Below are 13,957 nucleotides of genomic sequence, written 5' to 3' on the forward strand. Positions count from 1 at the left end.
TGAGGAAGCCCAGACATTGGACTTACTGGACAAACACGACGTCATCCGCCTCAGATGTGCTCAGGAAGCTAAGGCAAACAATGGACCAATTGCTAAAAGAGACCAGAATGATACGTTAACAAATGGAGAATATCAGTAAAGGTATGTAAGTTTTAAAAAAAGAAGCCAGAGGGCCTCCCTGGTGGCGCAGTGGTTAAGAGTCCGCCTGCCGATGCAGGGGATACGGGTTCGTGCCCCGGTCTGGGAGGATCCCATATACCGCGGAGCGGCTGGGCCCGTGAGCCATGGCCACTGGGCCTGCGCGTCCGGAGCCTGTGCTCCGCAACGGGAGAGGCCACAGCAGTGAGAGGCCCGCATACCGCAAAAAGAAAAAAAAAAAATAAATAAATAAAAAAAAGAAGCCAGAAATTCCAGTGCTGAAAAGTACAACAGATGAAGAGAGAAACTCACTAGAGAGTTTCAGTGGCAGATTTGAGCTGGCAGAAGAAAGAATCAGTGAACTTGAACCTAGATCACTTGAAATTACCCAGTCTGGGGAGCAAGAAGTAGAATGAAGACAACGAAACAGATCCTGAGAGACTTGTGGAGTAGCATCAAGTGTACTGAGGGACACGTGATGGGAATCCTAGACGGAGAGGAGAGAGAGTGCAGAGAGAAGACGTGAAGGAACAATGGCCATTAACTCCCCGAATGTGAGAAAAGACGCAAATCTACACGGTCAGGAAGTTCACTGAAGCCCAGAAGGGCAAATGCAGAGATCCACACTAAGACACATTACCATCAGACAGCTGAAACGCCAGGACCAAGAGCACACCCTGCAAACGGCGTAGCACATACAAGGGGTCCTCAGTGAGGTGATGGGCCACCTGCAGACTTCTCATCAGAAACCTTAGAGGCCAGGGGGAAGTGGGGTGACGTTTTTAAAATTGGAAAAGGAGAAACCGTCAACAGAAAATTCTATGCTAGTAAAACTATCACTGAAAAATGAAGGCAAAATTAAGATATTCCCAGATAAATTTAGAATTAAAAATAGGGACTCAAATACAAATACACATATACCCCTGTTACCACTGCACTGTATACAATCGCCAAAAGGTGATGATGACAGTCCAGATGTCCATCCGTGGATGGATGGATAAACAAATTATGGTCTCTTCATACATTGGGATATTGGGATATTATTTAGCTATAACAATTAATGAAATGCTGATACGTGATAGAATGTGAATGAACCCTGAAAATACTGTGCTATGTAAGAGAAGCCAGACACTAAAGGTCATATATTGTATGACGTCCTTCTTTTGAAATATGCAGAGGAGGTAAGTTAATAGGTATAGAATGCAGATTGTGGTTGCCGTGGCCTGGGGAAGTAGGGAATGGCAGCTGCTTAGTGGGTATGAGGTTCCTTCGTGGTGATGAACCTGTTTCGGAACTTGATAGAGTTGGTTGCACAATACTGTGAATGTACTAAGTGCCACTGAATCATTTACCTTAAAGTGGCTGACTTTATGTCATTTTCACCTAAAGCAGTATAAAATGATGAGGAAGACAGACTGGTATACGTCTTTTACCATTCTGTAATATTTGAATTCAAAATACTCTAAAAGCAATTGCAGTGGTTTCATTTCAGATGCAAGTGAAACTTCACGTTTTTAAAAAAACTTGGTCCTCATTGCCTGTGGTCTGAGAAATCGACATCTCCCATGTAGGTTGGTGCCGGGAGCCACAGCTGCGTTTGGACTCCTGTGTGTGTCAGAGCACTTGCCCTGTGCTCAGTCACATGACCTCCGCCCAGGGGTGGCTGGTGTGGTCTGCAGTGACAGTGAGAAGCCTGAAGCTCATGCTCAAGAATTTGCCCTAAGTTGCCATCCTTTTTGCACAGTTCGTGTTTGAACCTGGACCCTCTGACCTCAAATTCAGTGTTCTTTCAGCTGTGGTACATTGCTTTGTGGCAGGTTATTCTGATGCAAGTAATTGATAAGTAAAATTTAGTACATAGAAAGTGCATGTGTATGCTTATTATTTTTTTTTTTTTTTTCTTTTTGCGGTATGCGGGCCTCTCACTGCTGTGGCCTCTCCCGTTGCGGAGCACAGGCTCCGGACGCGCAGGCCCAGCGGCCATGGCTCACGGGCCCAGCCGCTCCGCGGCATATGGGATCCTCCCAGACCGGGGCACGAACCCGTATCCCCTGCATCGGCAGGCGGACTCTTAACCACTGCGCCACCAGGGAGGCCCTGTGCTTATTATTGAGTGTAGTTTAAAATTTATTTTTTTTTTTTTTTTTTTATTTTTTGCTGTACGCGGGCCTCTCACTGCTGTGGCCTCTCCCGTCGCGGAGCACAGGCTCCGGACACACAGGCTCCGCGGCCATGGCTCGCGGGCCCAGCCGCTCCGCGGCATGTGGGATCTTCCGGGATCGGGGCACGAACCCGTGTCCCCTGCATCGGCAGGCGGACTCTCAACCACTGCGCCACCAGGGAAGCCCTAAAATTTATTTTTTGAATGGCATTGATTTCTTTCTGTGATTTATTGTAGTTCGTTGTATCATTTTATAGCATGTGAACTTTTTATATTTAGAGTTCTCAAGCACATTCTTGTAGAAATACATTGAGAAAATGTTCTGTCTTGTTATTTTTTTCTTTTGAAAAGGAAAGCCACTTCCACTGTTAAGTATGCTAACGACTTGAAGGTGCTGTGTTTGGAAGCAGAGAATATTTTAGCTCTGGCATATGACCTTAGTGAACACTGAATGATTTTTAGTTTGCTCTGTATTTCATTGCCTGCTAAGCTGCTTTTCTTGAGCGGGAATTTTCCATACCTGTTGCTGCTACCTTCCTTCCTTTCTCTTTAGGACTACTTGAACTATTCATTATCTCCTAGTGAATAGCACCAGAGGCAGAGGCAAGGAAGAGAAAATAAAATAGATTTTCCTACTTCTTGGCAGCTTTTGCAAAGAGTTTGAATTGTGTGGCCATTCTGCTTTTGGATTATTGGAAACAATGCTGTTTTCTTCCCTTGTTGCTAGGGAGTCATGTATAGATTGTATACCTTGTTTGTAATCATCCAGATGGCTAGTTCACAATTCATTTCCACAAATATTTACTAAGTATCCACTATGTGTTGGGTACCATGATAACTTGATGAGATTCAAACATGGGTAAGTCCTGAACTAAGCTTTTTAAAGAACTCATGCAGTCAGTATTCTAGCAGATAGGATCAATTCAGAAGTCTTCATTTATTTGTTTGTGTTTTCATCAGCCGCCGGATCTCAGCAGGACTAAGTTGTGTCAACCACTATTAGTGTATTTCCCAAATTTAAACCTAAAGCTAACATGGAACTTGATATTTAGAAATGAAACTTGAATTAATTTTGTGCTGCTGGATTCTTCATACAGCTTGTGATGATTGTTTTCCAGTATATCTTAGTTATTTCTTTCTTATTTTTTAATAAATTTATTTATTTTTATTTATTTATTTTTGGCTGCATTGGGTCTTCGTTGCTGCGCACGGGCTTTCTCTAGTTGCAGCAGGCGAGCGGGGGCTTCTCATTGCGGTGGCTTCTCTTGTTGCAGAGCACGGGCTCTAGGCCCGCAGGCTTCAGTAGTTGTGGCTCGTGGGCTCTAGAGCGTAGGCTCAGTAGTTGTGGTGCACGGGCTTAGCTGCTCTGCGGCATGTGGGATCTTCCCAGACCAGGGATCGAACCTGTGTCCCCTGCGTTGGCAGGCGGATTCTTAAGCAGTGCGCCACCAGGGAAGTCCCTTAGTTATTTCTTTTACTAGTTCTGGTGTTTTGTCGTTTAACATGTTTTCAAGTATTCAGACATAGGAGAGGGAGAAAAATGTCTGTGACTTGAGCCTTATATAAAGTACTTGTGTTTGTGTGTTCGTGTGTGTGTGTGTGTGTGTGTGTTTGTGTGTGTTTGAGAGAATGTGAGAGAGAACATTTGCATATTTACATGTCTCTTGTGGTCCAGTTTCCTTGCCAAAAAGGAACCTTATCTGTGCAGAGTATAGAAATTCTTTATTCCTGTGTATTTTAGCATCTTTGATTCATATTATCAACACTGTGTTGTCCCACACTTGTTAACATTCTTACTCTGGTTTTTTTACGTTAAAAAGGTGTTTATGGAATGTCGAATGAAATTTTGTCATCTTTTTGTGAAATTGACTCTATTTGTCAGTAATAATCATTCCTTGAAAATTGAGAGATTTTAAAATCCCTCGTTAGTGCCTTTTACATATTGTCTATGCAATATGTCGCTTTCACTAAGTCATCTTTCTTGTCTGTGGTCTGAGCAGCATTTTAAAATACCCTCTTCCAATGCTCATTCCAGAATATTCAGCATACACTATTGCATTTTTACTCTAAGTAACATTTATCAATCCATTACTATATGTCAGGCACAAACACTTTACATACACTCCCTCATTTGTTTGGTTCTCTGTGGCTGTATCATGGTGGACACGTATCCTCAGGACTGGATAGATAGGCAAGAGTGGATGTACATACTCATTATCTGCATAACTGGTATTTTTACTTAGGTCACCCTAAGAGGACCTGTATGAATTCATTTCTTCAAGATATTAAGCATTTAACATTTTTTATTGCATTGTTTGGAGATTAGCGCCTGGAACCCATGAGACATAACTTTAAAAAATACTTGCTTGCACAGGGTACCTTCTCACACAGACAGGCGTTTCGTGTATGTCTGTATGCTGGTAGCATCCTCTGCTTCCCTCTAGTGACTGGCATTACTGTGCTGGTTACCTGTAATGACTGGACTCCCAGCCACACGTTTTTTTAAATTTCCAGCTTGGTGAAAAATGCTCTCATTGTGTTTGCTTGCTGTTTATCTTTTAACCCTTCACTGTTTGTTTCTTATCCTTTATGGAAGTTTATTCCCCTGTTGTTCCTGTGTTCGTCTTTACCTTATAATTTCTCTACTAAGATAAATTTATCACGTGGCAAATATTTTTATCTTGTTTGATTAATTTTTTCTTTTTTTTTTTCGGATGTAGATAAATTTATATTTTTTATGTAGGCATATCTTCTGATCCTTTTCCTTTGTGGTTTTTTCCTCCATCTTAGGAAGTCCATTCAATACCAATATATTATAAGTGACTATTTTATTTTATTTCTTTTAATTTTTAAAAAAATTTTATTTATTTTATTTATTATTTTTGGCTGCGTTGGGTCTTTGTTGCCACATGTGGGCTTTCTCTAGTTGCGGCGAGCGGGGGCTACTCCTCGCTGTGGTGCACGGGCTTCCCATTGCGGTGGCCTCTCCTGTTGCAGAGCACGGCTCTAGGCGTGCGGGCTTCAGTAGTTGTGGCACGTGGGCTCAGTAGCTGTGGCTCGCAGGCCCCAGAGCGCAGGCTCAGTAGTCGTGGCGCACGGGCTTAGTTGCTCAGCGGCATACAGGGTCTTCCCGGACCAGGGCTCGAACCTGTGTCCCCTGCACCGGCAGGGCAGGCAGACTCTTAGCCACTGCGCCACCAGGGAAGTCCCTCCATGTGACTTTTAGAATCAGTTTGTTGATTTCTATTTTAAAAAAGCCTGCTGAGGGCTTCCCTGGTGGTGCAGTGGTTGAGAGTCCGCCTGCCAATGCAGGGGACACGGGTTCATGCCCCGGTCCGGGAAGATCCCACATGCCGCGGAGCGGCTGGGCCCGTGAGCCATGGCCGCTGAGCCTGCGCGTCCGGAGCCTGTGCTCCGCAATGGGAGAGGCCACAACAGTGAGAGGCCCGCGTACCCTCCCAAAAGAGAAAAAATGCCTGCTGGGATTTTGATTGGGATTGCATTGAATCTATAGATAAATTTGGGGGAGAATTGACTTTTTAATAGTATTAAGTCTTCTGATCCATGAATGAGGTATATCTCTTCCTGTATTTAAGTGTTTTAAATTTTCTCTCAGCAATATTTTGGGTTTTTTTCAGAGTATAGGTCTCTCTCTTAATATAATACGATGTGATATAATATAATATAGTATAGTATAAAACTTGTTTCCCAACTACCCACTTTGCTTCATAATCTGTTTTAAGTTAGGCTCCTACTTAAAATGGTGAGAGAGTTGAGGGAGAATGCATTCCCACCCAAATAATGAAGACAAGCCCAATAACCTGCTGATGTCATGGGTGGTGGTCTGCCCAGGAAGCAATACCTGTTCATCTGAAGTGACCTTCTAGAGGGCTCCTTATATGCGATCAAGTGCTTTTTTAAAAAGTTGCTTAATTATCTTTCACTCTTACCTCCTTGTGTGTGTTTTGTTGGGAAATAGGTAATTAATACATTTTCACCCTTATTTGGTAATGTCTGTGTCTAGTTAGATGTGGTTTTTATGGTTATGCTCTCTTTAATCCATTCTGGCATTTGACCCATTTTAACTGATTAGGAGTAGAATAGTTATCAACTCCTTCTGTTCTTTTAAAATGGGTTAAGTTTGGATATGCATTTGCGAAGAACAAACTCAATGTCCTAAAAGTGCACAGGATCTGAAATTTGGTAGACACTCAGGTGTTTGAATATTTATAGCATTATAGCATTTTAAGCACATTGTGTAGTAGTGTGTATAAAATCCTGCTGATGCTTATACAGGTTACAGAAGGCTTCATGGGGTTATATTTGCTGTGCAATTAAGGAGGTCTGGGGACGGAGGGGTTTCAGTCAAAAGGAGCAGCAAGTGCAGAGAACCTGTAAGGATAAGCAAGGGCCTCACACGGTTGTAGGATAAGGTGCCAGACTAAGATAGAGCAGGAGCAAAGGGAAACACAGACAGTAGGTAAAGCTGGAAAGTTAATTTGAGATCAGTTGTTAAGAATGTGTATACGTGCTGCAAATTTGATTATCTTCTAAGTAATTGTCCAGTAATGGAGGGTTTGGGGTGAGGATAAACATAATCCTTAATTTTTCACCTAGTTCGTTTGGAATTATGCTGAATTCAGAAAATAGTAACAGTGGCGACCATTTAGTTGTATCTTATCTGCAGGTGACGCTGACGAGTGGCAGTGAGGGTGGTAGACAGGGCGCGTGGTTAGACGCTCTGCAGGAAGAGGAGCAGCTCTTGGAGTGATTTTTCATCTCTCTCCGGAGGAGCCAATCAAACTTGGTTCGTGGGGCAAGTGAGCTAGATGCTTGCCTCCCGTGAGAAGGAGCACATAAGCCATCATACTTTTGAGGCATAGTGGCAGGGAACATTTATTGCTAGAAGAAGGATTGAATGGAAGGATTTACCTGCAGTAGTTGAGAGAGAGGAAAGGACTGCTGTTACCTTACTTGGTAATAGTCACTATTCACTATTTCATCAAAAGAAAAAGGCTGGTGAGGTACGACTTCCTGAGTATGTACTTGACAGTAAATGGAGTAGGATGTTTTTAAGGAAAACTCATTAGATTTGAATACTGGTGTACACGTCGAAGTATCTTTGTTACTATATTTAGAACTTGCTTCTATCAAGTGTAGCTCTGAAGTTACTAAATTTTAAACGCCCATTCAGTAAACACTCTGTGTTGTTGATGGTTCCATTGGTTTGTGAGAGCAGGTGGCCGTTGTGTGTCTTCTGTGCTGTGACTTGTAAAACTTTAGGAATATCTCTTGTTACCAGTCTCTTCCAACTCTGATATTAGCATGTTGCTAGCTAGGATCAGCTATCAGTTCCGTTCACAAAGGGTGGCCAGAAATCAAACCGTTAGTGGAGGCGTGGACTGTGCAGATTAGGCTGCGGAAGGTCATGATGCTGGGCTGTCAGTGCTCGACAGGTGCATGGGGAGTGGGTGGCTTTCCTCCATCTTTTCTGTCCGATGCCTTCGCTGTTCTTTGGGAAAGAGAACAGAGAAGAAGTCCGTGAGTTCGTGTGACAAAGGCTGTAAAGGAAGTGCAGGCAGTCCCCTGAACACAAGATTAGAATTATTAGAGAATTCAGAACTGTTGAACAATTTGACCAATTCTTCAAAATTTAGAAATGTGTACTTTGAACAGGTAAGTGAGGCAGATTATCATACTGATTTGACACTGTACTGTGTTTAGCCTTCTCGTATTTTGTTCATGTTGTAATATTGTATAAGAGTTGAGAACTTGCAACAGTGCATTTTACCATAAACTGTTTTACTTAAACATGTAATTGCTAGTAAGTTCCATAGAAATGAATAGTGATCACAATTAATGCCTTAAAAATTAAAGGCTATTAAATATAAATTGTGTCTATTACCATGTGAGAGAATAATGAATCTCTCCGAAATATAAGGTCTTGATTAAGGAGTCAAAAAAGGATGCGTTTTCTTTGTTTCAAAATAGTTTAAAATTATTTACATTTACTACATCTTATGACTGCAACCATTTCTTTTTCTCTCTTTTTTAAATGTGTCTATTAAAATGTAAAAAAGCAGAAGGAAGGAAAAGTGGATTGGAGAGTAGGAGAGAAAATAAAATTAAATGATAAGACAGGAATTCTGCTGAGTTAATACTCAGGGGGTATGAGATAAGTAATATGTGTTTACTGCCTGATGCTTAGCTATAAAAAACATAATAGTGGGAGTACAGACCTGAAGCTTGAAGTGACCAACTGAAAAAAAAGATTTAAAGTAGACATTCTTTTGCAAGTATTTTTTGGCTACTAATTGATGTATACTTATCACTTACGGAAATATCGTAAGATTTGCTTCACATGCAATTCTAAAGAACTTTGCTATTTTATAATATGAATAAAAAGTAGCTTCATCTCCCCCCTGAAAAGTTACTCCAGCCCTTATGTATTTATTGTATAATTGAGGAACATGGAAAAATATAACAGCAAAAATATAATATTTACAAAACTTTTTGATATCCTCAAAACAAATTGTTAGGAACTGGTATGATTCTATTGAAACGCAGCTGCTTTAAGAGGTATTTAGGAAATAAGCCTTTATAATAAGTTGAATTGGTCTAAAAGTCAGTGTAATGACTGGTAATGTTAGTATTTGATAATGTAATATGAACTTAGCTCTTGTTCTGTTAGCTTTCAGAATAAACTGAATGTAAAAGAAGTGGACCTTTTCCCATGTCAAAACAGTAGTTACAAAAATGTAAAGGCAGATCCATAGGCTGTTGCTGGTTTCAAAAGGGAGATGGACAGAGGGAGGGAGACCAAGGTAGGGAGGTGGGGAGAGAGGGAAGGAGGGAGAGAAACAGAGGGGCGAAGGGAGGCCAGGAGGGAGGAGATACAGGGAGCGAGAACTGAGCCAAGTCTTGCTGCTGCTTCAGGACGGCGTCTCCCATTGTCCACGCCAGCTTCTCACCTCCTCTCTGTGGCACTAACATGATGTAGATGTTGTGTGTTAGATTTTGTAAATGATTACAGTGCACTAGATACTAGAGAGACAATTTAAGAATTTGCACAGTATACCATGTGGAAGCATCACTTTTTGTGCAAATCTCCAGACCTTAGTTTTCAGTCCTGACCTGTGTCTGTAAAGCTACTAGTGGAGGGTGATTTTACATGTAATTTTCTTCGTTTCTTTTTTCTGTCAGTTATATGCCCGTCAGTGCCATCCACAATATTAATGTAAGGATTTTACATCTCCATGATACTCAGCTTCAGTCATCAAATTATTTTATTTAGTGATATTTTTGATCATCGGTAACTTGACTCAGACCTGAAATAATGGCAGATGTGGGAAGAACTTTCCAGATGGAATCCTCTTCCCCATTCTCGCACGTCTTTTATTGGAGGATAGTTGATTGTATTTGGGAGTTCACTAGGAGAAGTAAATTTTCAGCGACTGTGTCTATCTGAAATACATTTAATTTGAATGTATAAGTATAGATAAATTTCTAAAGTGTTATTTTTTTCTCCCAAAGTTATTTCTGAAGTATTATTTATCAACTGAAAGTTTAACTCTGTTGTGCTATTATTTCCTTGAGTTGATTATACTTCTTCTTTTTTTTAAGGTAAAGTGCAAGTTAAGAGTTCAGACATACAAGTTGGAGACCTCATCATAGTGGAAAAGGTTGATGCATTTTTAATATATTTTAGACATGTATATGCCAGTTATGAACATTTAGCCTGATTGCAAGTAACTTTCGAATCCGAAGGAAATTGTTTGAGACATGTATTTTAAATCTTAACATCTTTGTGTAAGGTTTGATATATGTGAAGAAAAAAATACAGGTTTTTGTATAGTCTGTTTTGCTAAAGTACATTTCAGTGGGTGTAGGTAGTCATATTTTGTCTAAAATAAGACATGTTAACTGTTTATTGTTGCATTATCAGAATTATATCTTTTGACCAAAGAATTGTATTAGTTAGAACCTATTTATAATGGAATATGTTTCTGTTTCTAGAGCTTCCTTTTACGGACAGATATATGTAATTATTGGATATTAATTCTTATGGCTTAAAAACTTAACGAGGGGGCTTCCCTGGTGGCACAGTGGTTGAGAATCCACCTGCCGATGCAGGGGACACGGGTTCGTGCCCCGGTCTGGGAAGATCCCACGTGCCGCGGAGCGGCTGGGCCCGTGAGCCATGGCCGCTGAGCCTGTGCGTCCGGAGCCTGGGCTCTGCAACGGGAGAGGCCACAGCAGTGAGAGGCCCGCGTACCACAAAAAAACAAAACAAAACAAAACAAAAAACCTTAACGAGGGAAAGGTAAATGGAAACAAAAGAGGATTAGAAAGAAAAAGTTTAGATCAATGTAGGAAGAAGCCATTTTAAAAACCCCACAGTGGTCAGAGGTGGCCGTTGGCAGGCTGCTACTGGCCTGGAGTCTGGAGGCCTGGGCTGTCTGCCTTGGTGGAGAAGCGTTTCTGCCTGAGTAACAGTGACTGAGGGCATAGTCTTTTTGTTTTCCCTTTTTTAAGGCTCTAGAACAACATTTTAAAAAATATAGAATGAGAGGTTTTCATAAGGCCTCTTACAGAGGAGTGTGAGCCCCTGGTACCAGCTGATATTCACATGGGAACCTGTGGGAACATACCCAGCCTGAGCCGCCCATGGGGAGGTTGAGTGAGAGACTTCCTCCTCAAGAGGAAAGCGGTCTTCATCTCATTGCAGTAATCTGTACACAGAGAACGTTCTGGGCTGTGTTTATCTGATTTTACGGAAAGGACAAAATTAAACATACTGATTTGCAACTTATTTACTTAATATTCAGTTATATGGATACTGTAAGTTACTAACTTTTGATCCATTGTTAGATTTTGGATGGTTTCTCTTTTCTGCTGTGAGAAGTGCTATAATGAACATTCTGGTACATACATCCTTGTAGGACTCTATAGGATAAATGCTGACAAGAGGGATGGCTGAGCCATATGTTAGTCATATAAATTTTGATGCAATTTCTAAGAAACAGCAACCTTTGTTTTCTCAAGTTTCTGTGGTCAGGAATCTGGGTGCAGCCTAGCTGCATCTCCTGGCTCTGGGTCTCCCTTAAGGCTCTCAGTCAAGTTGTGTCAAGGTGTCAGCCTAGTAGCCATCACCTCCAAGTTCCACGGGGGTGGAGCTGATGCCAGTCTCATTCTTGGGGTTGTTGGCAGGACTTGGTGCCTCTTTGGACTCAGGGCCTCAGTTCTGCGAGCTTTTGGCTTGAGGCCACGCTCATTCCTGGCCACATGGGCCTCTCCACCGGGCAGCCCACCACCGGCCTGCCAGCAGGAGGGGGAAAGAGAGAGTGTGAGTGCCAGCAGAAAGGTTGCACAGTCTCCGAGACTTAGACTCCAGAGTGATGCTCCATCACCTTTTGTTTTCCTCTTGACTTTTAGGAGGATGTCTCGTGTTTCTTGTGTCAGGTTAGGATAGAATCTTCTTCGTGAATCAAATGAGTACTGTTTGGCCTTTTCACTCTTTCATCTCTTATTTCCTCCTTAACTTTCCTATTTACCCTTTTTTTCCCTTACCTTTGCTGTTTAGTTTGACGTAGCAGTACACTCACCTTCCTGTTTTCCCTCAGTCCTCCCATTTTTACTGAGTAACAGGTGCACCCTTCTTGGCCATCTCATTAGTCATACAGGTAGATGTGAAAGAGAGATCTACATCTGTGTAGATCTACATCTGTCTGGGTGTTCCTCTTCAGTGTCTCTCTGGCCTCACAGGTGTCTTCTCCATCAGTGAGAAAGATTGGTGAGTGACATAGGCCTCTGTAGACATCCAGGCAAAGGTTTCCCTTTGATGTGGAGCTGCACCTCTTTGTGTTTGTTTGTTATTTCCGTGTCCAGTGGATAGCACGTTGTGGATGATGCACCAGTGTTACATATATGTGAGCATGTGTGTGGTATCCTGTGCTACTCCGAAATTTAAAGATTTGGTAGCAAAGCTAGAGGGAAGACTTCTAAAATGTCTTCACTAGCCTTAAGGAAGCACTGCTGCATACTAAAAAATAGGGGTGGCACCACTTACCTGATTTAGTTTTTTATATATTGCCAATTGTACTTTCATTTTCATATAAAAATTTTTCATATATTTTACTTCCCTGGAAAACACTGAGTATTCTGAAGTTTGATAACATAGTTTCCAGTAACTACTGGGAAATGATAAATTTTTAGTAGTAGATTCATGGTATTTGTCAAACCAATTTTGTGATTTTTATAGTGATAAAAGGTATTTCTTGCCAGTTGATATAATCGTCATAAGGAAATAGCAGAGATGTGGTAGCAAATGGCTTTGTCCTTCTGCTTTTTATTTTAAGACTTATTTTATTTTAAGACTTCTGGGAATACTTATCACTAACCAGAAAAGCTATTTCTCTTTTTTTTTTTTTTTTTTGCGGTACGCGGGCCTCTCACTGTTGTGGCCTCTCCCGTTGCGGAGCACGGGCTCCGGTCACGCAGGCTCAGCGGCCATGGCTCACGGGCCCAGCCGCTCCGCGGCACGTGGGATCTTCCCGGACCGGGGCACGAATCCGTGTCCCCTGCATCGGCAGGCGGACTCTCAACCACTGCGCCACCAGGGAAGCCCATATTTCTCTTTTTTTTTGTTTGTTTGTTTGGGTTTTTTTGCGGTACACGGGCCTCTCACTGTTGCGGCCTCTCCCGTTGCGGAGCGCAGGCTCCGGACGCGCAGGCTCAGCGGCCATGGCCCACGGGCCCAGCTGCTCCGCGGCATGTGGGATCCTCCCGGACCGGGGCACGAACCCGTGTCCCCTGCATCGGCAGGCGGACTCTCAACCACTGCGCCACCAGGGAAGCCCCATATTTTTCTTTTATTCGACCGTATTCCTATTTATAAATTAATGTTTGGGTATTTCCATGGTGGATTTTTTTTTTTTTTTTTTTTTTTTTTTTTTTTTTTTTTTTTTTTTTTGCGGTATGCGGGCCTCTCACTGTTGTGGCCTCCCCCTTTGCGGAGCACAGGCTCCGGACGCGCAGGCTCCGGACGCGCAGGCTCAGCGGCCATGGCTCACGGGCCCAGCCGCTCCGCGGCATATGGGATCCTCCCAGACCGGGGCACGAACCCGTATCCCCTGCATCGGCAGGCGGACTCTCAACCACTTGCGCCACCAGGGAGGCCCGGTGGATTTTATGTTATAGGATAGTTGTAATTTTTTATCTTAACATGGAATTAAAATTAGTACATCGATATTCATTTTATGGGTATTTACAAGAATAATGCTAATCAGCTTTGGCTCAGTGTCATAGATGTCGGTAGCCGTAGAACGTGGGAGAGCAGCTGCAGCCTGGGACAGAAAGTGGAAAGAGGATGATGCAGCCTTCTGTGTTCACTGCATCTGGGTTTAAACTCCTAGTTCTCCAGTTTCAGATTCAGCCTAGGAGAAGTATGTGTTTGACATGTACCTGGAAATTGGGAGGGTAGGACCATTCAGAGTCACGGTCAGATGATCCTTTATGCATGCAAGGTGAAGCGAGAAATTCCAAAGATTATCTCTCAGCTTAATAAGGAAACCTGAACAGTAACTGAATTCTTACACAGATGTATGTATCAAAATCTCAGCAAGGTTTTTTCTTCGTTTGTTTGTTTTGGTTTTAAAG

At 42.3% G+C, this 13,957-nt stretch overlaps 1 protein-coding gene across 4 annotated transcripts in view; it reads left to right on the plus strand.

Annotated features, from left to right (window-relative positions):
• ATP9B (ATPase phospholipid transporting 9B (putative)) overlaps window positions 1-13,957 on the plus strand; it is a 208,748-nt gene that overhangs the window by 38,058 nt on the left and 156,733 nt on the right. For all 4 annotated transcript variants that reach the window (XM_060118550.1, XM_060118553.1, XM_060118551.1 and 1 more), the window contains one exon: window positions 9,923-9,981. In XM_060118550.1, coding sequence (XP_059974533.1) covers window positions 9,923-9,981 — 59 coding nt within the window. The remainder of the gene's footprint in view (window positions 1-9,922; window positions 9,982-13,957) is intronic.

This window comes from Mesoplodon densirostris, chromosome 15 (assembly GCF_025265405.1).
Source record: "Mesoplodon densirostris isolate mMesDen1 chromosome 15, mMesDen1 primary haplotype, whole genome shotgun sequence".
Taxonomy (NCBI): domain Eukaryota; kingdom Metazoa; phylum Chordata; class Mammalia; order Artiodactyla; family Ziphiidae; genus Mesoplodon; species Mesoplodon densirostris.